Here is a 26,484-nt window from a genome sequence, read left to right on the forward strand (position 1 = left end):
TCCCTAGCTGTGAAACTTGGTATCTCCCTTCCTCTGAGCTCTTTCTGTTGGATACTGTTTAATATTTCATAGTTCACAAATCTCAAGGCAGAGAGGTGGGTCACATGCCCTCCATATATCCATATCCCACCTCTAAATCGTTATTTCTCCACTCTCTTTGACTCACCCCAATTTCTTGGAGCCATCTGGCTGTACTGCCCTCTATCATTACTCACTCCTATCATCTACTTACTACTTGAACAAAACCTTCCTTCACTGAACACTCTAGCGACTGGTGTCCAGTCAACTTTTCCCAGCCTTCTTCTGTTCTCAATCTGGGTGGCTTCATATCTACATCTAACATGACCTCTCAGTTTTTGATCTCTACAACTCAAGCAGTAACCTTTACTATTTCTCACCCAACCATTTCTGTGGCCACACCCTGGACTTTTTATTATATGAAATTATTCCTTCCTACCACTTCAAATTCAGAAACTCTCTAGGCATAGCACTCTCTATTCTTTTTTTTTTTTTTTTTTAACACCAGTCCAAAGATTCAGACATATACTTGTCCTGTGGGTTCATTAGGGTGGCTGATTCTTTGACTCATCTATTTGCACTCTCCATACTCTTACTGCCTAGAGTAAGATGTTTCAAAATGGATTCCATGTTTCCATCAGCACAAGTCAGTGAAGAACCTAAGAACTCTGTGTGGTTCTGGCTCATCCCTTACCAGCTTCTCCCCTACAACTACAGCACCTTCACACCCTCATCTGTTTTGAGTCCTTCACGACTTAATGTCCCCATATCATCATGTTTATGCAAATTACTGGAGGAATCCACATACTCTCAAAGAACATGAGCAACTTTCCTGGCTTTTCTGGGCCTGACAGGTTTCCCAGGATGCTATCTATGTAGAGTACATCCTTGACTTAAAGAGTCTACACGTTTGAAAATTTTGAAATCCCTTAGTTTCTTTTTATATATCTCCTGTCTTCATCTTCATGCCCTGCTTAGTGACAAAAGAGCTATCAAGAGCCCCTGGCCTAAATTCTCAAATTCAGATTCAAAGAGAAAAAGTATTTTTACCTAGTAGCTTTTGTACCAGTCCTAAGATGGACAAACTTGCATCATGAACCCACTCTGTAAGCATTTGCTGGGTTGGAAAAATGTAATAAGCTTTTTGGAGCAGGTTTGAGTCACGTACCACTTCTGAACTAATCACTGTGGCTAGGTGCATCTGGAGCTCAGATTTGTAAGATATGAGTCTCAACTTTATTCTTGGAAACAATTGAATCACATGGAGTAAATATAGGAGGAAGCCTTCTCAAAGTGGAAATGGATGTTGAGAAGAAATTTTTACTATCCATTAAACTGGTGACACACAAGTTAAAACGGAAGCACAAATGGGTGCTGATTAAACTTGTAAGACTGTCTTGTGAATAAAGACTGTGAATCTTATTAGTGCATAGATTTTGTGACATTTACTTAGCAGCATTTTTAATATCTTGATTCTTGACTCTATTCTTTTTAGTTAGGTTACAAAAGAATTAAGCTTTGTATAAATAAGTTTTGTTTGTTGTAATCCCCTTTAGTCATCATTACTGGATTTTATTTTAAATTCTGTCTGTTAAAATAATTATTTTGAGGATAAAAAATAGATAAGGGAACCCTTCTTTACACAAATACTTTTGCAGCTAACATTTAAGAAGACATTAATAGAAAACAAGAAAACATGTTGACGCAGGATTTGGGAGATAGCAATAGAAATTATAACTAAACTAAAAAAGCTTGATTGTGAGACCAACTCAGATCTTAATTAGTCATGTGACCCTGAAGATGTCTTTATCTTTTCAGATTTCAGGTTTTTGTCAACTTGCTTATACTAATATGAATAATAGGATTTAAGTTCTTCATCATAAAATCAGCACATAGCAAAAAGTACCTGAATTATTCTATTAGAGTCTGTAATTCCATATTTTAATGCTACATGTGCCCATTCATTTTCAGGTTCATTTCTTTAGATGGTTATGGATGTCCTTCATTAAAGCTTTTAATGGGGGTACCTGGCTGGCTCAGTTGGTGGAACATATGATTCTCAATCTTGGGGTCTTGAGTTAGATCCCCACATTAGGTGTAGAGATTACTTAAAAATGGAAGTAAATAAAGTGTGATAGTATTTAAAATAAAAAAAACTTTTGGGTGCCTGGGTGCCTTCAGGTCAGGTCATGATCCCAGGGTCCTGAAATGGAGCCCCAAGTCAGGCTCCCTGCTCAGCAGGGAACCTGCTTCTCCTCCTCCCTCTGCTGCTTGCCTGCTTGTGCTCTCTCTCTGTCAAATAAATAAATAAAATCTTTAAATAAAATAAAGTAAATAATAATAGAAAAAGCTTTTAATGAATTTTGGAACTCATCACATGCATCTCTGATATGAATACTTAACTAAATTAAAATAAACAAGTATCTATTAAAAAGCACCTCTTGGATCAGTCACTTGTGGCTAGTGATATAGTACATACAAGAAAGAGTGAGACTCTTGTCTCTTGTATGTACGCTTAGAAATATCTGTTTTGAGAAGGTGGGGTGAGATAATATACACAACTTTCCTGCAGGGAAGACAGTAGTAAAGACCACAAAAGAACTAAAGAACTAAAAAGTGCTGTGGGGTTTCAAAGAAGAGAAAGATAAACTTTGAGATTAATCAGAAAGACTTTATGGAACATACAGTAATTGGGATGATCCTTGAAGGACTGATGGAATTTCAATGAATAGGCAAGACATCCCTGATTGAGAAAACAGCATGAACAATGTTACAAATACAGAGAAGAGTGGGACAGAGTCTTATGTAGAATTATTTAGGGACTGGGAAAAGATAAGGGTAGAAAGATACATTAGAGTTGTAGTGATGAATCTTAAATGCTGGCATGAAGATTTTGGACTTAAGTTTTTAGTTAATTTGCATTCTCACAAGTTTTTGAGTAGCGAGTCATACAATCAGTGCTGCTTTCTGAGTCAAAAATAATTATTTTGACAGTTTCTTTAGATAAGGATAAATACAGGAGTGGTGTACATTTTTTTAAAAAGAAACCCGATAGAGAAAAAATGGTTATTCGTAGAATTGGTTTAATATAATAGAATACTAAAGGATTCTGTTTTATGGCCAATTTAATATTAATTGATACTGTCAAGTAGCTGTCCAACAAAAGTAGTATAGTTTTAAGTTGGATTAATAGCAGTGTCTTATCCAGAACAAAGAAAGTCGTAGCCCAGCTCTGTTCTGCTGTGGTCAAATTGTTCTTCTTTTCCACCAAAAAATTCCCAGAAATCTAGAGACATCACTCAAATTGCTCCATAGAAAAGGGCAGTTTCCCTGAAATTTTGTACTTACCTGTTCTACTTAATTCCACTTAATAATGTGTTTATTTTATTTTAATATATAAATACACTTTAATATATAGACTATCAAGTAAGACTCCTTTGTTATGCAAAATTTATCACGTTGTGATTTATCAGTTGTGAGTACTTTCTGACACACAGTCAAATACTTCCAAGAATACAGGTTTCCTAGTTTCAGAAGTGCACAGCCTTAGCAGTGTGTAGACCCCACAAGCTCTTAATAGACTAACAATTCATAGGCTCACAATGCAGATTTCCATTAATTAGGGTTTGTGTTGCATGGGTTAACCTAGACAGTCATATTACTGCTAATGTTAAAGTCTTTGGTGATATGGTTGCATAATCATATATGTGAACTTGTTATAGAAAAATCCTGAAAGCATTGTTATATTTGAAAATGGAGGGCTGTATGTCCAGCGCCTGCGGTGGTGAGGTAAGAGGTTGAGCGACTTTGAGATATTTGGTGCACAATTTTGAGATACTAGCTTTGTTGTGACATTTGTGGGCTTTTGTGTTTTGTTTGGTCATGTTCCTATCTTTAAAATTAGTGCTTTGAGGAACACATGTGGAGGAAGTAAAGTTTTGTGAATTACTATTTAGGAAATTTTAAAATTAGAATAACTTTTCCTTGCTTTTTATTTGGCCTTTAGCTAGTTAATTTCTTTTATACTCTCTTCTCTATTTCAGTTACACCAAGATTTCTGTGAAAAAATTTTAAAATGTATTTATTTACTGAGAGAGGGAGAGAGCGCACACATATGAGTGGGGGGAGGAGTGGAGGGAGATGGAAAGAAAGGAAGAGAGTGAATCTCCAGCAGACTCCCTGCTGAGCATGGAGCCCAACACTGGGCTCGGTCTCAGAACCCTGAGATCATGACCTAAGTCATAATCAAGAGTTGAACACTTACCCGACTGAGCCACCCAGGCATTCCTCTGCGAAAGCCATTTTAAGAGTTACTAATCTGAATGGCAAGTTTTCTTCCCAGAGACTAGCTCCAGACCAGCTTTTAGTGATTTGGTTGCCAGTAGTTCCCTTGACTTTCATGTTATTTTAATTACAACAGAATGGGCACAAACAGTCTGGTTATTTTAGCCATAATACTGAATGGATTGCATCAATTCAGAGATAGCTGCTTATTTGCCCTCAATGATTCATCATAGTTTATGGAGAAGAGGACCAGCCCCAAAGTCAGGAGGTTAGTTTATTTTTGTTTCTTAGTAAATTGTTTAATTAAGAGGTTAAAAATGCCCAGTCTTCGTATATTTTACCATTTAGCCTCGGTACACAATTTTCTTATCATTATTAAACTATAGTATAAACTCATTCTTAATGTTAAGGAATATGCTAGGCACTGAGGAAACCAGGTTGAACAGAATAAGGCCCAGCATTTGAGCAACATGAGATTAATGTTAAGTAGGGAAATAACTGTGAAACAGTATGACCAATGCCATCATGGCTGTATGAATCAGGAATAAAGATGCTCAGAGGTGGTTATGAGTAATTCTAAAATCAGAGACAGTTTCTCAGAGGAGGTGATGTTATTGTTACATCTTGACATCTAACCAGTAGTTTGCCAGGCAAAGGGGAATGTGTTCTGGGAAGAAAAAAGAGACTTAAAATGTGTGATGTTGTTTAGGGAACTATAATTAAATCGCATCGTGGACTGAGCAGATGTGGCTGGAAGTTTGATGGGAAGTAGATTCAGAAGTGCCTTTCATATCCTGCTAAATAGCTTGGACTTGACTGATGGTTTTAAATGAGCACAGCAGCAGAATCCTATTTGTATCTGTGGTGTACTGGCTACAAGATCATGTCTCTTGGAGCACCTACCTCTTCCTCACGATAGAGATCTAAGGGACAGTAAAGAAGATTGGGTGAGGCTGTACTCATGCACTGATGTGTAAGTTTTTAGATTGATTAGGCCTTTGTCCTAAGAGGTAGGTTGGATGTAGATGGAAAAATATGACAATTTAGATTTCTTGAGTGCAGAAGGAGATATCGAAATTGAAGATGTAAATGTGGGTTTAACTATTGATTAGAATTGAAAGTCTTTCCTAGAAGCTGTACTTAGAGTTATGTGTTGAAATATCTTAGGAACAGGCTTGGAAAATTCTTATGTTTTTCCCATTTTTTGGTCTGTTAACAGACGATATCTAAATAGCAAAATTCTTTGAAATTATGAAAGCTTTGAAAGCCATATTTTAAATGTGATTGAAAAAAGAATGACCTCCTTTATGCGTGTGTGCGCTTTTTTAAATAGACTTTTTTGGCCACAGATTTTGGCTCTGATGCGTTAGTTTTCTGTCAGTTTCTCTAAAGATCCAGGGATAGAGTTTAAATTAAGGATACATTCCAGAGTACCCTTCAGGGGAGGAACTAGCTGTGCTCTGATTTTTCTTTAGCGACAGTCGGAGAGCATTCTGAGAAATGTGTACGGATTATGTAATTAGTCACTTAGGGCCCTTGGCCTCCTGTTAACCTGGCCCTCTTGAGAAGCCATGCTCTGGGAGCAGCTGGGTCAGACTCAGTGCTGCTGTTGCCTAGCAGTCCCCGAGGAGCAGTCATAAGGGGTTGTTGCCAGGCAACCAGGGGACCATGGTGGTGGATTATCCCCCACGGAGTTTTACAGTAGTGGGCCCGCCCCCATGGACAAAACAGTACAGTCTGGCAGGGGTCCAAGTCTCCCTGAGAGGCACAAGGGTTGTTAGCAGTAAGTATTTGACCTTAGAATCAAAGATGATAACTTATGTTCTATGAACATGCAAGCAATTTATGGAATTATTGATGTAAATTTAATTAAACATGAACTGGGAGCAAGTCAGGTAGCTGTCGCAGCTAGAGTTCCCATTTCAAATACTTCCTTCCCAGTTTTTTTCTCCTTTAGGCTTAGTTGCACGGGAAGGTTTCTGGGTAATAGAAAAGTAATTTTTCTTTATGCCTCATGGAATATGTAACTTCCCCTATTAACATTATTTAGCCAAAGTAAATATTCACATTTGAGAGAAATCAGCAAGCTAACTCTGGTCTGGTCAAGTCAGAAGATAATTCACCAGGCCCACATCTTGTTTTATTTTTACTATTTCACACGATGCATAAATGACTCTTCAGGAGAGTTGATAAAATGTCAGAACTCATCAGCTTTCATAAGAAGGCTGAGTTCTGCTTTTAGGTTTTAAAGTTGCCTTTGTTGAGCACTGGCTTCTCCTGAAGATCCAAGCACATATTGTGGAGGCCAAAATTGAGCTCTTTAAATATCTTGGAATAGCGCACAGTTGCATCAAAGGCTAAAGTATAATAAATAAATAAAATCTTTAAAAAAAAAAGGGGGGGCGCCTGGGTGGCTCAGTGGGTTAAGCCGCTGCCTTCGGCTCAGGTCATGATCTCAGGGTCCTGGGATCGAGCCCCGCATCGGGCTCTCTGCTCAGCAGGGAGCCTGCTTCCCTCTCTCTCTCTCTCTGCCTGCCTCTCCATCTACTTGTGATTTCTCTCTGTAAAATAAATAAATAAAATCTTTAAAAAAATAAAGTATGAAACAGGGGAACATGTGGCTGTCAGATTTGAGAAATAATTAACACTGACCAGTTAGAGACAAATGATATGAATGAACCTTGTTTCCCTTCATCCCACTTAGTTTTCATCTAGTGCTCCTGGCCTTGGGCTGTCACTGTTTGCCTGCTGCTGTGGGGACAGAGGAAGCTTCTTTGTTGCATTAGTGTCTATATTCTTTGAAGGAACTATTTTCTTTAAAAATAACAAGTTAAGATGTGGTTCATATACACTATGGAGTATTATGCCTCCATCAGAAAGGACGAATACCCAATTTTTGTAGCAACATGGACAGGACTGGAGGAGATTATGCTGAGTGAAATAAGTCAAGCAGAGAGAGTCAATTATCATATGGTTTCACTTATTTGTGGAGCATAACAAAAAGCATGGAGGACATGGGGAGTTAGAAAGAAGGGGGTTGGGGTAAATTGGAAGGGGAGGTGAATCATGAGAGACTGTAGACTCTGAAAAACAATCTGAGAGGTTTGAAGTGGCAGGGAGGGTGGGAATAAACTTAACCATATAGGTAAAAGAACTGTACTCTGAAAGTTATACAACACCAGGTGGTGGGTATTATAGAGGGCACGGATTGCATGGAGCACTGGGTGTGGTGAAAAAAATAATGACACTGTTATGCTGAAAATAAATGAGTTAAAAAAAATAAGTTAAAAGCTTAAAAATTCCTCTCAAAAATTTCACACAGATTTTTGTTTTACACACATAATGCATACTCACTAATGTGTCTAAGCCATTCAGTTAGAGGACTACTTGGATATTTATATCATAGAAATAATACATAGAAAGTTTTAATGTTTTCTAAGATGTATTATTTATAGCTACTTACTATTTATAAGTGATCATTTTGCTCTTTTTATTGTATATATCATTGGTAGGAGTATTCTATTTATATAAAGTTACAGAAGAGTAGTAATAAATCTAAAACATTAAGCACAGTATGTACTGAGCTTTATTCTTTTTGACTTCAATGAAGTACCCATGTCATTTAAATTTCCCAGTAACTGTATATGATGGGTACTATTATTAAGATTATTTTACATGTGGGGAAGTGTAGGCCTGCCCAGAAAGGTTAGGTAATGGGGTCAAATGTACACAGTGAAGATTGGTAATCAGAAAGTATGTCTTTAGAATATGTGCTCTTGATCATTACAGAATACTTTATGTTCCATGTTGTTTCATGAGGGCAACCTAGTGGGTATTCACAACAGACTTGTTTCAGGTTCTAATGATATGATGAGAGAATGCAAGAGAATGCAAACTAGGAAATCACTTTACATAACTAAAGTTTGCTTATTTTATGCTATGGGCCAGTAGTCCACAGAAGGAAGCCTTTTAATTATGCTTCTTTACATCCACTCAAATTCTGTGAACGTGTAAGATAAATTCAGGCACTTGGCATTGAAGTTGTTTCTCTTCAGTATGAGATGAGAGGTATATATATACATATATATGTATATATTGGTGTATGAGATGTGCAAGAATGGGAAGTGGTTAAAAGAAAAATTAAAGGAAATGAATAAGTGAATTGTTTTTGCATCAATTCTCAAAAAAATATATTTCCTACAGCTTCGAGGCAAAACAATGTGTTAAGGAACTACTGTTTATTTTATTTTATTTTATTTTGGAACTACTGTTTAGTCATAAGAGGAAAATAATATAGGGGAAAAGCCCCAAAAGAAAATATCCCAAGAATGTTGTGAAGCATCATGGTGCATAGTGGATCAATCAAAGGCTTTAGAGCCGGATAGAACTGAATTTGAATCCTGTCTCTGTGGCTTATCAGCTGTGTGACCTTGGGGGGAGGTATCTCCCCATTTCTAAGCTTTGAAAAAAGTCGTCTATGTGGTAGATTATGATGAAATGGAATAAAATGTTAAGTATCTAGCAAGGCTTATCACACAGAACCTGTGTTTATTAAATGTTAAAACCCCTTTGTCTCCTCTCCCTCCCCATAGCAGCTCACTGACAATGGAGTAAAAAGAGAATTATCCTGGGGACCAAAATGTTTAAGGGAGTTTCATAGTGGGATCACGGGGGCAGAATTTGTCAACATTAAGACAAAATTGGTCAACTTTGCCAAATTCCTATATAAAAGCAGTTGTACAGTGCAGGCAGTACATTTTTAATTAGAAAACTTCATTTTACTTTGCCTATTAAAAATGTTTATGATATCGACTTGAATCTAAGAGGACAGCTGACTGTTTATTTGTATTAACTGAATGGGAAACATGAATAGATGTCTGATTCTTAGTCATTTTCATCGGGTCCTATTAATTCATTCTTCAGCTACTGAGGCTTCATTCTAAGAACGTTTAATAATTTCAGATAAATTAGAAATATGACATGTAGGTAGCATTTTATTTTTCTTATTTGTATATATTCCTTATCAACTACTCTAGCTATAACCCGTTTCTCTCCTGAAAGGGTTTGGGTTTCTTCTGCGGTATCTACCACATGATAGACAACTATGGTTGCTGACTGAATTAGGAGAACAGGTTATTTAGAATTCTATATATGTACAATACCTACTAAAGCTTTTGAAATTATAGCAGTTGCCGAGGATTTCATTAGCAGGTTGGTTTAAAAACTGTTATAGAAATCAAGCATATAGGACATCTGGGTGGCTCTGTTAAGGGAATGCTTTTGGCTCAGGTCATGATCCTGGAGTCCCGGGACCCAGTCCTGCTTCAGCATCAGGCCCCCTGTTCAGTGGGGAGTCTGCTTCTCCCTCTGACCCTCCTCCCTCTGGTACTCTCTCTTCCTCTCTCTCAAATAAATCAATAAATCTTTAAAAAAAGGAAATCACTCCTATCTAGTAGGAAAAATATATTGAGTTAGTAAGTAAGTTGAGTTAGTAAGAGGGAAACTTAAGAATAAGTAAGTAAAGGAATTTGAATAAAATAATGCTAATTTTATTGTAAAGACTTTTATATATGAATACATGAGTTTTCCATATTTTCACATTCAAGGTATAAATTTTTCTTTTTAGAAATACATAGAGCAAGGGTGAACACAAAACATTTGCAAATCTTTAAAGTTATGATGTATCTTTTTCTCATGCAAGTAAAGATGTATGAATTTTCCATTCAGTAATCACTAATTGAGTATTTACAGTATGTCATGCTAAGTCCTGCGGATGGATGAATAAAACATTACCTCTCAGGATGTTCACAGGCTACTAGGGAAGATTGTCACACACAGTGCTGTAATGCAAAGCTGACCATGGTTAGCACATCAGAGTTTTGAACATAGTGATTTAGTGGCTGGGATTATGATTAGTGTCAAACTGGAGGAATTCCAGAGAGCTTTACAAAAGGAGCAGCGTTTGAGCTGGAATCCTTTAAGGATGGTCCAGAGTCTGCTAGTGAGAGCAAAGGTTGATATGCATTCTAGGCAGAAGAGCAGTGTGTTTTTTATATGGCCTATTTGTTCAGTTCTTTTGGCATCTGTTGTTAACCCAATATGGCCAAGGGGTTCAAACCAGCACATCTTATCACATCTTGTGCAAAGTCTCATGCATGGAAGGTACTCAGTAATTATTGGTTTTGAGTATCTGAAGGAATAAACGAACACACTTTTAGATCCTTCTAAATATGTGACAATAATTTCAAGAAAAATTGTACTTCATGGAAGCTTATTTTCTTTACCTGATTATATCTATGCAATTTAAAGGAGAATTTAAACTTTGTAAAACTCTGATTAACATTCATCTCACCAAATTTTAGGAAAATAGAGCTTGTGGTCTTTATTCCTATCACTCTGCCCTTCTTCTCTACTTTCTTTGGTTTGTTTATATGCATGAGTTCAAATATATTCCTCCCTCTTTATTTTATTATTATTATTTTTTTAGTCTAAAAGAAAAGCATCCTTGAACTGAGGCTACAGTGCTGTTTATATATGAAGTGATGTTTGAGTTGATATTTTGTGTTTCCTCTTTAGAAGCAAAACAAACTCATCCTGTTATATATATTCCACATTTTCCAGTTAAAACCTACAGCACAAAGATAGAGAATAGGCAGATAGTTCATATTGAAAAGGGTCCACTAATGTCTAGAGTAATCATTTGGGTTTTAAGGAGATTGCATGAGCATTTGTGCCACAAATGACAGCTTATTTTAGTTATGGTAGTTTCACCCAATTAAAATTTGTCACTGTTTTGAGGCCCTTCTCCCTTTCTTTCCTCTTTAGATTCATCATGTTTTGGAAGTCCAAATATGTTAGATTATGATTCCTTTGGCATTTTTCTCTCTCTGGAAGCCAAAACAAAACTCTTTAGAACATCGCAGTCCCAAAGGGAAGCTGCAAGACTTAAAAGTGTGATCACAGCTACCTTTTCTAGGATCCCAGTCTGAATCTAGGGTTAACACACAAGAAGCACAGTTTTTATCTCTGCAGTCCTTCAGGAAGGGTAATAGCAGTATTGCACATTTGGTATTTTATTGTATGGGATCACCCTTGATTCCCAGAACAACCTAGAGAGATAAGTAGGATAAATATTTCCATCCCCATGTGATAAGCAAGGCTCTGCCATTTACCTAAGAAGAAAGGAGAGATGACTCGTCAAAGTCAACAGGTGACAATGAATGAGCTGGAACTAGAACTAAGGTCACTGCTTCTGCCTCTTTATTACAATGTCCTTAGGGCATTCTTGTGCTCTGGGTTACTTGTAAGCTATGAGGAAATATGGAAAGCAAGGAAAAAGAAGTGTAGTGACATTATTTGAAAACTGTCTTAAAAGATGGCTAGCATAGTGCTGTTGGCACTTGGGAGACAAGGTACTTTATTTCAGAATAATGATTCAATATTTCCACTATGTATAATTCTTGGGATTCATACAAATGGAAAGTTCAGTGAGTGTCCCAACATGAATGATCTGTGGAATATGGACTGGAAGGGGCATGTGTCAAACCAGAGAGCCTAGTGAGAGATATCTTAACATGTCTAAGAACTGAGGGGTTGGAGGAAGGTGTGGGCCTGTGGGAATGGAATCGGAAGAGTGAGCTGAGGATTTTTCTGAGCCTGAAATAGACAGAACTTGGTGGTTTATGAAGAAGAGGGGAGAGGAGAAAACAGCAGACAGCACTGGACTCCTTCCTACTCTGAATAACCCTCATCAAGTTAGACAGAACATACAAGCATAGGAATATTGTTACTGGCCCCACATTTTGTATAAAAAGGAACAAGACAAATCTCTGTACCATGAAACATGGTGCGCTTTTCTAGAACAACTAGGCATTTACCACATGCTCAAATACGTGAAAGGGGTGCCTGGTTTGCCCAGTGATCAGTTGAAGCCACCTCCATCAGGAATCTATGTGGAAATGAAAATAACCAAGTTGTTTTCTGTATTATTAGTTGTAAAATAGGGACTTTTGATATATAAGTACTGAAAAGGATATTAACAGGAAAACCAAACAAGTGGGTCGGGTGCTTATTCACAGCAAATTTTCAAGTTACCTCTTGATGTCAAGGCAATGCATGTAGGCCAAATCTTATTGAGGTTGTTTTCTCTTCCAGAATTCCAAATATTATGAGAAAAACAAGGTCCTTCCTCCTTGGCATTGGAATTTAAAGATGAACTGCTGTGGGGATTTATTGCTTTCAAAATCACACATTTGAGAAAAGTTGTCATTCAACTCATGAATCTGTTTCCAATAGAAATTTGAAAAGCTGAAGAAAAATATGTATCTTGCTATATTGTTGATTTTGTTATTTAGTAAGAATGTGTGTGACTGCTCTTGTTAGACAGTCTTGGAAGCAAAACAGGAGAAAGATTACACAGAATACAGTTGATGAGTTTGAACAGTGAACAAATGAGAAGAAACACGCTCCTCATTTATAAGGGAGTATTGAGCTGCTGATGCAAGGAAATTTATCCTCTTCATGCTATAAATCAGGAGAGTGTAAAAAAGAAATCAGGATGGGGAATGAAAAAATAACAATGAATGGTGTTTTAAAATTGTGTGGCATTGAGGTGTTAAATTAGACAGTGTTATTGCCCAAGGCGCCATTTGTTCTTTTCCAAAGTAGACGAGGAATGAGAGATGTTAATCTTAATAAGTCTTTTCCCCCCTTTGTTTCTTTCAGGGATCACAGTATACTGAAAAGTACTCAATCAAGAGAAATCTGGGGGAAGCTGGGAACCATCAAGTTATTGAGGCCACACAGGGAGCAGAAGGACAGACGTAGGTAAGCTTTTGATCCATTGATCCCGCTATAGAGGATGTCCCTAAAAATGTCTTTGTTACTATAAACCCAGATGACAGCAAAGAAGAGCTACAGTGGTAGGTCTTTATTTTAGAAAACAAATCAATACAGTCTAATCAAAGCTTTCTATTGTCATTGTCAGAGTAATAGCAAACAATGCATGCGAGAATCCGAGATAGACATTTTCATCCTGTGTTTGCTAGAGACCAGTGATCAGTACAGAGATGGAGCCTGCTTTGATATTTACATTCTTAGCTGGGCTTATTTAAATTGTTCTTAACAGAGGAAGTCAGCTTACCAAAATAATGTTTTAAATTTATAGCCTTGAAAACAGAAGAGAAAGTCATTCTATTACCTATTGGGTCAATTCTAATCTCCTCAGAGACCATAGTAAATGCAAGCAAATATTTCTTGATGACACTGGTAGACATAAATCTGAAATACTCTTTTTTAGAGAAACAGATTTCTTTGTGCTGGTGATATGTGTCTATGTATCTATATATTACATATTTCATATTTATAAATATATATATGACAATGGTGCATATATGTATAAATGACACCCATTTGTACAGGTGACTATGAATTCTATCCAAATATTTGTATATACTCATATATCTATATAGTATATATATTGTATGTATCTATATTTATATCTGTATAATGCTTATAGACATCTATCACGGGTCCTTTAAAAAGGAGGCTTCATTCATATCACAATCTTAAAATTTCACGAAAATGCTGTTATTTTGATAGGGCTTATATTTGAGGCCACTTCAATCTCTTAGGGATGCATTCTCCCTGCCAGAGAGAGACACTGACACCCCCCCACCCCACCCAACGTTGTAGTTCAGAGGGCTGATCAGAAAACATGGAGCAAGCCTCAGACTGTGTGAAGGGCCTAACATTCTCCTCCCACTCCCAGATTCCCATGAGAACAAAAAGCTCCAAGGGAACAGGGAAGAGTGGAAGATATTAAATTTGGTTTAGGCTCATTGCCTGTTTTTCTCAAAACCAGTACAACTTTATTTTTGATAACCCACAGTAGTTTCGTGTAGACAGTGGCGATATGTTCATTTTCATGTATTATCAGAGCATTTTTGCTTTCATGGCCAACTTTAAATTTATTAGTGTAGAGAATAACATGTCTTAATTGAAATTACCTTTTATTATGAAGCAATTTATACCAATAACTTTATCAAGAACATTTCTCTTTCTCTATATACAAATAACTACAAAGAAAAAATAGCAAATAAAATTGTAAAATTTAATTTTTTGTTTCAGGAAAATTGAGACTAACATAAAATAATCTATTGAGTCTTTATTGTGGGTGGAGTGTATAGTGGTTTATAAACATAATCCCTTGTAATCCTCACATGTGAGAAAGGTAAGGAAAATATGATTTTTCCCTGTGATAAAAATGCACCTTGCCAAGTGCACACATTTAGCTAGTGGGTGGCGAAGTTAGGATTTGAGCCTAATTTTGTCTGATACTTAAGCCTATGTTCTTGACCAGCTTGGGTAGGAAGATTTGGCAGGAGCTAAAATATTCTGTTTAGATGAGCAAAGTATGGTGTTTTCATCAGGTATTTATAATCAGTGGTTGAAAATACTCATTTTTTTTCAAGAACACATTATCCCATATCCTATGAACTCTACAAAAGAGATGAAGATATTTCTGATTCATTTAATAAAAAGTATAACACACACACACACACACACACACCCCTCTCCAAAACATTGATAAAAGTAGGACAAAAAGGAGAATCACAGAAATTCATTGAATCACCTGGATATAGAAATGTAGAAATCAACAAAATAGAGTAATACAAGTGATGTTTATTCTAGGAATGTACGAGTAGTTCAATATCGGAACATTTATTAGAATAATTCATAGTCATAGGCTAAAGAATAGAACCCCTCCTTTTTTTCCTAATAGAATTGCAAATAACATTTGATAAAATGCAAATGTATTTCTTTTGAGAAAACACACATACATACAACATAGTAATTTAGAAATAGTGAGATATTATTAAATTGTGAAAAAGCAATTTCAGGAAAACAGAAAAATGTTAGAGGGTTACCGATTTCATCATTTACAGTTAACATCATTCTATACATTCTATCCAGTACAACAAATTTAAAAAATAGCTAACATTATTAAAGTTCTTATATATGCTAGAAACTAAATACTTTACAAATATTAAATCATTTAACCTTAACAATCCTAGGATATGAGCTAAATAACTTGGCCAAGGTCACACAGCTAATAAGTGGTAGAGCTGACTAGAACTAAAGTGGTTTAACTCATGTATCTCTCAAAGGTTATAATTTCTAGAAAAGAGGAGACATCTTTTTTACTTAAAAATGTTTACATTTTTTCACTAAAAATCCCAAGAAAAGTAAATGAAGGACTATTGGAATAAGAAACTTTATTAAGTGGTTATACAAAAGGTAAGTGTGAATAAATCCATTGACTTTCCTATAACAGCTAAAACATGATGAAGAAATCCCATTTATAATAGCAATGAAATATTACAATCAGTAAACTGTATAAGAATGTGTAAGACTTAAATGAAGAAATAATAACATTTATTGAGAAACACAAAAGAAGATTAGCAGTAATGGAGATTTACAATGTATTCCTGGATGAGAATAACAAATACTGTAATTGTGTTGGATTCCCCAAGTTAATTTACAAAGTTAGTGCAATTCCATTTAAAAACAAAGAGATTTTAGTGAGATGTTGGCAAAATGATTACTAAAATTATGTGAAAGAAAGGGAAAACACATTTTTGGGAAAGAATAATGAAGAAGGAGTTTCATTTCCAAATATTGAAAAAGATTATAAAGTTATAACTAAGATGGAATAGTACTTGTTTTTTCTTTTAAGATTTTATTTATTTATTTGACAGAGATCACAAGCAGCCAGAGAGGCAGGCAGAAAGAGAGGAAGGCAAGCAGGCTCCCTGCTGAGCAGAGAGCCAGACGTGGGGCTCCATCCCAGGACCCTGGGATCATGACCTGAGCTGAAGGCAGAGGCTTTAAAACACTGAGTCACCCAGGCACCCCAGGAATAGTACTTTTTACTAAAATAGAGACTTAGAGAAACTAACCTTGAAAATTCCCCAGATTTAAGCATACATATTAAGATGTTTAATAAAGACAGCATTTCATGTTGGTGGAAGAATATATTACTACTTGAACACAGTTCCAATAGTTGGTTAATGTTAGGAAAAACTCTAAAGTTGGATCTTTTATTCACACAGTATACTATTATCTATTGATTAAAGAAGAAAAAAACAGTGAGACATAACCAGAAGAAAATGGCGAATACTCTTATAATCTTGTCTAATAAGACATCAAAGGTAGAAACCATAATTGAAGCTATCTTGATAGACTTGAATATGAACATATCAAAACGTATGTAAATGTAAGGAGAGAAAAGACTCAAGCAGCATGCTTAGCAATGTGAAATTTGAAAATTATTTTTTCTTGATTTTTTTTTGAATTAATAGATCCGCAGTTTCTTACTAATATTCCAAATACGCTACTGTCTGAAGGCTTGATAAAGCAGAGCCCATCCTGGAATAGTAGTCATTTGGTATTGTACCTGCTGTAGGCACAGAGCATTACTGACATTTTTGTAGAGTGAATATATTATATGTCTTAGCTAAAAATTCTAGAGATGATTCTAGATTCTAGAAATGACCAAATAGTGATATAGAAATTAGAATTATTCCACCTAAAAGGTCAACTAAATTTGAGTTATACCATCCAAGAGAGTAAGGGATTTCAGCTAGACAGTTTTATAATTCTTAACATATGCCAAGGCATTTCCTTTCAATAGAAGTTATTTACAACATCATTGAGTAATTTTGAATTTATATAATGTGTTAAAATATGTTTTCTCTAATAAAAATGAAATCATTATAGCTTCCTGTCTTGGATTGTGGTATAATTGGTAATTGCAGAAGGGTGTCACAATGATCAAGTTTGGAGAGAAGTATTTACTGTTTTATTATAGACCATAGTACATACTCTCCCTCTAGACATAGTACTACTCTCCCTCTAGAGTAGATTTGCTCCTTCAATGCTGGGACCCTATGGCAAGTGAGAAAGCAAAGTTAATTGTCATCAATGGACAATGAGATAAAGAAAAAAAGTTTTACTTTATTTTAAACATTCAGGTGATACCATCTTAGACCATGACAATTCACATTAATACCAACAAAACAGTGCTTTTCTATCCCCAAACCTATTAGAAAAGTTGCTAAATTACAAGCCCCAAATATCTCATGAGAAAGAGGAAACAGCAGGCCCATGAACTTCCTAGTCTTTTTTTCTGTTCATATCCAGTCCTTCTCAGTGTCTCTGGTCAATGTGTAGACAACTGGCCATTGCTATTCCTCCGGGTTTCTCCTCCTACCCCATGGATTTCTATAGTGGTTCCTCAGCTGACATGGACACTCTCCCCTCCTGCTGCCTCTTCCGCATCTGTGATGGCTTTTTGACTCTAGGGTCAAATTGCCCAGTGTTCCCCCACTCAGCCACCTTTCCCTTCCTTCCTAACCCGACCATTGTCTTTGGATCAGATTTGTTTCTTTGACTCTCTCCAGCTGCCAACTCTAAAGAGGTTTCTCCTTCTCTGACATAAGGGCAGGGGCTGTTAATAGGTGGCTTTTTCTCTTAGAAGTCTTGGTCCTAGGGATTGGCTAATAGTCATTACCATTGTCCTTCCTATAAAAACTTTTAGGTACTCATGAAGTTATATCCTTGGCAGATTCATCCATTTATCCTACTGGCTCATGAGACAAGCCTGGAAATATCTGAATCTTAAAAAAAGAAAAAAAAAATTAATCCCACTTAGGTCCTAGCTCTAATACCCCTGCTAAACAATTATTTGTTTAAGCATGTATTTTATTTGTTCATAAATATATACTTAGTATGTATATATGATTGACCATCCTTAGAAAAAGGCCCGTAAGTAGACAAAAGAAATGTATAAAATGTTTTCCCCCATAGTAAAAGCGAAAGAGAACCTTAGTCATTTTGTGTTAAGAGTAACAAAACCAAACAAATACAAACCAAAAGATAAAGAAATAAATCTTGTTGATTTTCATGCTAGCTGTCTCCTTTGAAGATTGTTAGAAAACTACTTGTAAGCGGTTAGTTCTGGAGGAGAAAATGGGCAACCAAACAAGTAACAACCAACATACAGACTTACCTGTAAAGGGGAGGAAAGAGAGTTTGTACATAGAATAAGATGGTCATTGACAGTTTAACACTAATTGTTAATGATCAAAATCATAGTCATTTATTTTTTGTGGTGTTTGCAAAACTCATTTTCTCATTCCTTGGTTCAGTGAGTATTTACTGAGCACTTATTCCTTTCACCCTGTGCTAGGCTTTGTTGTGAGCAGTGAGGTTACACAGTGGAAGAAACTTTGCAATTCCCCAGAGTGTGGGAACTACCAGAACTGTGAGGAGACTCAAAAGAGAAGCTGACATTTATTTAATAGTTTGGGGAGGTCCTGCAGATGCCATGCTAACTTTCTTCAGTTATGTGGGGAATATCATCTGTTCTGTATGATTGAGAAGGAAAACTAGGTTGAGTGGTTGGGAATCAGAGGAGAACCATTTTTATTTAATCAAAGAAAAAGCTATCTGAAGTTAATAATAAGCTACCTCTGGTCATTGAGACGGTTCTCAATGTTAGGTACCAGTTAGGTACCAGTCAGGTACCAGTAGAATAGGTTAGGTACCAGTAGGTACCAGTAGGATAAAAGGTAGCACAAGGAATTAATATATGGGATGGTAAGGGGCTGGGGATAGATGGTTGTTCACTAACCTATATCTGAGAACAAAAGTTCTAGGACCTGTTACTGATATCATTGATATAATAAGGGTTTTCCTGAAGACAATTCAGTGAGAGACTCTAAGGCTGCTTTAGAATCGGGCTTACCAGCTTTATACTTCACTCCTAGACCTTGGCCAAATTTCCTATCTCTGGGCCTTAATTCCTACATCACACAGATGGGGATAGTATTAGTATTTGTCTCACCAAATGAGATATTTGGTGGTGAGAATTGAATAAAGTAAGTGTAAATGAACTAATTTAAAATGTTTAGCCTGTAATAGACACTTGATAAATAGTACTGTTATAATGGGAACCTAGAGCCTTATCTTGGGAAACACTTGGACAGCCTTAATCCAGAAAATAAAAAGGATACCCATTAATGTAGAAAGTCCCTCTTGCCCTATCCTGGGATTTATAAAAACAAAATCTTTCTAAAATGTGCAGTGAGAAATAGTAAACGCATAAACACATACAACATTACAAAGCACACTGGGTCAGTTGTTGCATTTTGTTAGCATTTGCTTATTATTCATCTGTTCTTAGATGTTGGGAAGATTCTTTTTTTTAAGCTCAGTTTCTATCTCTCTGAATTATGCTAAGGGACCTGTATTGTCAGCCTCTGTCTGTTGTATCATAAAGGCTTTTGGACAATGTGTTATGGCCTGTTCAAGGAGATGCTGCTTATGCACACTGGATGACTTTGAAAGTTGCAGGGGCTTTGGTTGCCATGTATGGGTTGCAGTCAGTTCTGGGTTACAGTTATGTACTTGGTATCAACCACCGAACGATTTGAATTACCCATTAAGAAGGCCAGAAGAACCTCAAGTGGTTGTCCTAGAGTCCAGTCATGCCAACATGAGCCAATAAAGCAATGAGTGATTTCCTGGAATACCAACTCGGCAGACCCGCTGACCGCACGTCTTGTGTACCAGCTGCAATTAACAAGCATTCTGTATGCTTGCTTTTCCAGGCCCGCCTTTGATTAGCTCCACCTCATGTTCTGAAATTTATATCTTGAGACATTTCAGCAACGCAGAGCACAAAATCAACAAAGAATAAAATCCAGTCTTCCTTAGAATGATCACACCTCATTTTATAATATTTGCTTAATCTTTCTTTTTAAAGAAGTAAAAAAAAAAACCCAAAAGCCTAGAATTTGTGAAGTCTCCTTTTATTTATTTATTCATTTATTTTTATTTTATTTATTTTTTTTAAAGATTTTATTTATTTATTTGACAGAGAGATCACAAGTAGGCAGAGAGGCAGGCAGAGAGAGAGAGAGAGAGGAGAAAGCAGGCTCCCTGCTGAGCAGAGAGCCTGATGCGGGACTCGATCCCAGGACCCTGAGATCATGACCTGAGCTGAAGGCAGCGGCTTAACCCACTGAGCCACCCAGGGGCCCCAAGTCTCCTTTTAGAAGCATCTACGCATTTGTGTCTATTGTTCCAATCCACTTTATCATGTTACTCATGTATTTATAAAGGCGACCATTTCGATATTTTGTCCTGGTTTGTGTTTTTAAAATTCACACAAATAATATCACGGTTCTTTTCTCAACATTATGTTTATGAGATCTGTGTAGTTATATATAGTTCTAGCTCTGTTCTCCCTAGTGAAATTTGTGTTTTCCTTGATAAGACATTTGCTATTCACATCTACTGGCTTCCCTTCCTCCCAAATCGGGCTCATAGATGACAGGATGTTATTGCTGGATTAATTAGGAAAAAACATCATTCTAACTTACGTCTTTATATGTTGTCAACACTGAGACTTTTTGAAAATGACAAAACCTAAGCCGGATGGGAAGTCAGGAAAATGTAAATAAACTAAGACTTTCCCAGGCAAATCACAATGGAGAATTTGCCCACAAATGAAAAACAAAATAAAACAAGACAAAAACAACAACAACAAATCAAGGCTCTGGGAGGTGAAATGACTTTCTGGGCTACACAGATGGTTAATAGAAGTCCTTGAAATACCAAGCCCAAATCTCAAATTCAAATAATTGCATGGGGTAAGATAGATAAAGCTTTCTAGCCCATTGTCCTTTTCATCATGTTTTCTTATGTTTAAGAAAGATAGAAGATAATGGCTTCTTAGGGTCACCTCAACAGGGAAATGCCTGATAGCCTGCTTTCAGAATAGCTGGTTACAGTATGACTTTCATCCATCAGTTTTCCCCTATGATTGCTCTCTCCCTTGCCCAGGTGAACCTAATTATTGCCTCTTTCCACTGGGTTAGACCTCTGTCCATTTTGTCCCAATAGGTAGGAAAATGTGGTTAGGAAAGTCAGGTTTCACTTTTGATCAGCGGTCACTTATTTTCCAGTTACTTATCAGCTTTGCTTTATTCTATAGTTTCCTTGTTAACAGCTGGCAAGTTAATGAACATGACATGTCTATTTCTGCAATGTTTGGGGGTGCCACGATTGTATGGGAAACAGAGTACTCACTCCCTTGTTAGCCAAGGGTTTTCAGTTCCAACTCAGGCCTGCGGTTCTCTCTCTGGCATTCTCCATAGTAAGGTGGTATTGAATTAGATCATTTAAAGTCTATGGAGTTAGGACAAAGAAGTCATCATTTCATTTTTACTTTAAACTTGTAATACAACTCCTTGGATTAAAGGCTTGCAAATAGTTTTTAAATTTTACTTGTTTCAAATTTGTTTTTGTTTTTACAAGATGTTTTACGCAACTGTAAGGTACATAAAACCAGTATTCTTGACTACCTGCTGAAAATAAAACTTAATTGCTAATGTCCTTTATATAAATTGTATTCTGAAAGTACAGATTCATCATGTGTTAAGTATCAAGTTTCACCTAAGTAGGTTCTTAATAAAATTGATAATTTGATTATTTTACAAATTTGTTCAGCCTGTAAAATTCTAATTTACAGATGCTTGAGAACACATAATTTTTTTAAATTTAACATCAGTCTATTATTCTACTTGGTGAGTAGCTTAGAAATTGTAACTACAGTCATAAAAAATAAACATCCTCTGGTAGGGAAGTGTTTGTGCTTGTTTTAAAACACAACACTGGGCACTTGGGTGGCTCAGTTGGTTAAGCGACTGCCTTTGGCTCAGGTCATGATCCTGGAGTCTCTGCTTCTCCCTCTGACTTTCCCCCTCTTGTTCTCTCTCTCTCTCTCTCTCTCATTCTCTCCTTCTCAAATAAATAAATGAAATCTTAAAAAAAAAAAAAAACCTAAAAGGTCAGAGATACAGCTTTTGAAAAGATGAAATCATTGTCAGAGCTGCACATGAACTGGTTATTGTCAGATGACTTCTCTTCACATTGCTGGAAGACGTCATGAATCTCTTAGCTGCTGATTACTATTAAAGTCTTCATGTGTAACAGTTCAGTATGTGTGGATGTTGTGGCTGTAGGTGGCCAAAAGGACACCGTCCCTCAGTCATATCCACACTGCCGAACTACGAAAGATACTCTTTGGTTTAGTCTGGTTTGTGGTTATATGTTATTTGTCTATTATGTGGAACATGGCTCAACTTTGTGAGCTGACTGCCAGAATGTCCCCCAAAAGGAGCCACTTCACTTAACATTACTACTGTTAGTTTCATGAGTCTGTTGTTAGTATTTCAATGCATATCATAATGTAATCCCATCACAGCAATTGTAATTTCAACAGTACTTAAAATATTCTTTGGCTGTTTTGCTTGTGGCAGTTTACTAGCCACAGTGGCATGTCATTTCAGGTCTCTCTGACACTAAGCGAGCCTTTGAGCGCCACAAAAGATTTGGTGGAAAGAGTACTGAATGTTGGAAGTGAAATCTCCGTACCTTACTTTACCACCTTCTAGCTGCATGAGTCTCAGTAAGTCACTCAGAGATAGAGCATGTGCAGTGGATCAAATCATTGATTGCCAAATTTCAGTCCTGCTTGTGCCGTTTATTAGCTATTTGTTCTAGGGCAGTTTACTTAACCTTTCTGTTTCAGTGTTTTCATCTATAAAATGGAACTGACAATAGTACCTATCCTATAGAGTTGTTAAGATTAAATTAACTGGTATTTATAAAAAGTCTTAGTGCCCATATGACTATTTAATAAAATTTTGTGATTGGTCGTCATTGGGTTTAATTTCTATGAGAGTATCTTCAGTTGGAAGATTGTATCATTTAAAGTTTCTGTTTCTTGCCTTTATTTTTCAACACACCTTTAACTCATTAAATTTATGCTATTGAAAACATTGTTTCTGTACTGAATATTAGTGGCTTTGTGGTTGAACATGGATGATTTTTTTTGGGGGGGGTCATTTAAAAATTTTTTTAGGGGCACCTGGTTGGTTCAGTTGGTTGAGCGTCTGACTACTGATTCCAGCTCAGGTTATGATCTCAGTGTCGTGAGATGGAGCCCCACATCAGACTCCATGCTCAGCAAGGAGTCGTCTTTAAGTTTTCTCTCTCGCTTGCCCTCTGCCCCACCCTCCACTTGCATGCATTCTCTCTCTCTTTAAAAAAAGAAAAAATAAATAAAATCTTTTTTAAAAAAGTAATTTTTTTAAGGATTTTATTTATTTACTTGACAGACAGAGATCACAAATAGGCAGAGAGGCAGGCAAAGAGAAGGGGGCAGAGCAGGCTCTCTGCTGAGCAGAGAGCCTGATGCAGGGCTTGATCCCAGGACCCTGAGATCATGACCTGAGCCGAAGGCAGAGGCTTAACCGACTGAGCCACCCAGGCACCCCAAAAGAGTAAATTTTTAAAAAATTTTAAAGAGTTTATTTTTAAGTAACCTTTATACCCAATGTGAGGCTCGAACCCACAACCCTGAGCTTAAGAGTCATACACTGCACCAACTGAGCCAGCCAGGTACCCCTGTCATTTGTTTTAAATTAAAGCACATATGTATAACTAAAGAATTGTTTTTAAATCTAGGCAAAGTATCTCTCTATCTCATAGTGGTATACACTGACATCTCTATAATTGGGCTTAGAACTTGTTTTTTGCACTGTGTAGACATTTTGTTTATCTTCTGAAGAGTTAATGTCATTTATTTCATTTTTCAATTCCTGTCTTTATAAATGTGCTATTAGATGGCAAGCTGTGTGGAAAACTGAATTTGATGATTGCTTTTCACCTCTGTAGTATCAGTGAAAATATTCCACTGTCTCTCAGGTTTCTTTATTGCAGGTTGGTACAGTGTTTCTGTCTTCTTAAGCGTCTCACACGTACATGACTCTTTGTTAAGGAACTCGCAATATCTTTTAATTAAGCTTGAAACCTATTAAACTGAAATATTTTGTAGGTCATAGAGCAGTCTAACAACAGAATAAGAGCTTTTTGGTAGAGGGATGGATTAGTTTGTTCTTTAAAGACAGGAAAGCAACGCCTGCCAGAGTAGAAGAGGCTACTGACATTGGCATTTGTTTCAGTTGATGGAAAAAAATCTAGTCAAGCTAGTGGGCTTATCTAGGGAGGATGATGACAGCTCCAGGAGGCTGTCCTGACAGGCAGGGGGTCGGAGTCCAGGAAGACCAGCCAGGTGCAGCAGATGGTATCCCAGCAGGTGGGTGTGCCATGGTGACACAGAGTCTGGAAGCAGGTGATATCCAGGCAGATAAACAGAGAGGTCTGATCACAGATAGTGGGGCCCCAGGGTTAGGGCTGGGGTTGGGGCCTGAAATTCAGGCCCTGGGAAAACCGGGTAGACTAGTGTACAGGTCTGTTTTGGAGGGAATAGGGTACTATGCAGGGCATTAAACCAGAGGCTCTGTTATGGGGGCATGGAGGAGAGGCCTCAGAGTAAAGAGTACTTGTGAAATCTTGAATCTGGGAGTTGTGTGGCTTGGAGGGAAGCAGGAGCAGGAAGCCAGGCAGGTCTTTATAGGTACTGACTTTGATAGTCCTTGGTATAGACTCATGTGACTGTCTTTTGAAAACTGAAAAACTCAAGCATGTTATTATTAAACTGTGGTTTATTTCTAATGAGTTAGATTAGAAGGCATCTTTGATGTAATGAACCTTGCCATTGTTGTTTTTAGTTTTTATTTTTGTTTTAAGGCTTTCAGATAAGATTGAATTCCATGCAGTTGGAACTGCTCACATGGGGCCTAGGTTAAGTCAAACATACAATGTAGAGGTGTTGTTATTCCTTCCTATCCTTGGATTTATTCTAAGAGGTCATATATCCGAGAAGAGTATAAAAATGACAGGATTAGCAAGTAGGTGGTTGTTTTTTGCTAAAATTACTTGAAAGGGAGGAGAAAACAGTGTAGAAGTGGCTGAAATTAATATCCTTACAACTACATGGAGTGATCACTGGCCTTGCCCTGGCAATCATCATTTAGGGGAATTCGGGCCAACTTACGTTACTTGGAAATGTTCAGCATCAAACTAAAACCTCTACTTCCAAGGACTAAAAGAGGAAATGGGAAATTGCATCTTTTATCTGTGTCTTAGCTTTTAACAGTTTTCTGCTAAGATTTCCTTAACTACTATGAAATTCCAAAGCCTCAGTCATTATTTCTCCAAGTACTGTTTTCAATAGAAGAAAATCCATGGTTCTTTCTAATAGATATTCTTTATAATGGTGAATATTGTCTAGAGAAACTTTGCATTTATTTATCGAGTGAGATGGCTAGTTGATTGCTAATAGTGAGTGATTGGTAACGGTGAGTGGTGCCATTCCCATTTTTACCGTTTGATTCCTGCTCATGAATCCTCGCTGTGGGAGACAGAGTATTATACATTAAATGTTGATTTGGAGCATATGTAACCTATTGAAAGATCATGCCAGAGCCCGGCCCGGTGCTGCCACCTCTCTAGCATGGTGACTAAATCTTCAAAGGCCAATTCCACTGTTGCATCATGCCATCTGCTTCAAAGTGATGGAGGACGTGGTATTTCCAGTGAGTGAGTATTGCTGATCATTTGCTGTGAACTCCTTGATCAGAGGCAATGTTGTGTGGAATATCGTGAGTAGAGAAAACATTCTATAAATCCATGGATGCTAAGTTGGGGAGAAATAGGGCCTATAGAGAAAGAAGCTCTATATCCAGAGTATCTGTTATGGTAAGAAGAAAATGTGGCCTCTTCCGTGGTGGAAGCAGATAGCTGGCTGAGCTTCCTAGGGAATGGTGCCGTATTAGGAACTCAGTGTATATCTGCTGCTGGCCGATTGAGTACTCAGTGGTGGCTGTAGCCAAGTTGGCCTGGTGAGTGCAGTCTCTTGTAGCTGAGCTCATGTATCATCATCACCTCTGCTACGAGGGCCACTGTTCATGAGTCCACTGGGCAATGACAGCCAGGGCTGGGGAGAGAGGCCCAGTATCCACACAAAGGGTCATTCTACCCATTTGATTATTAAAATCTTCCTCTGCTGAGGGCAGCTTCTGGTCAACATTCACATGGGACACAAACATCTTGTTTGCTGCCCATTCAGAGTGGTCTGAGTACCAATACACCTCTTCCCCTAATTTCCTTATCACCAATAATCTGAACATTTTCTTTTCAAATTAC

General features: G+C 37.1%; 1 protein-coding gene across 5 annotated transcripts in view; it reads left to right on the plus strand.

Annotated features, from left to right (window-relative positions):
• PKIB (cAMP-dependent protein kinase inhibitor beta) overlaps positions 1-26,484 on the plus strand; it is a 111,540-nt gene that overhangs the window by 12,595 nt on the left and 72,461 nt on the right. For 4 of the 5 annotated variants that reach the window (XR_009404457.1, XM_059400640.1, XM_059400642.1 and 1 more), the window contains exon 2: positions 13,027-13,128. Coding sequence is in view for 3 of the 5 variants with exons in the window: in XM_059400640.1 (XP_059256623.1) it covers positions 13,027-13,128 (102 nt within the window). In the remaining 2 variants the exon portion in view is untranslated. Of the gene's footprint in view, positions 1-13,026; positions 13,129-22,721; positions 22,828-26,484 lie in introns of those variants that run through there. The other variant, XM_059400641.1, reaches the window with a different exon arrangement.

This window comes from Mustela nigripes, chromosome 5 (genome assembly GCF_022355385.1).
Source record: "Mustela nigripes isolate SB6536 chromosome 5, MUSNIG.SB6536, whole genome shotgun sequence".
In the NCBI taxonomy this organism is placed as follows: Eukaryota; Metazoa; Chordata; class Mammalia; order Carnivora; family Mustelidae; genus Mustela; species Mustela nigripes.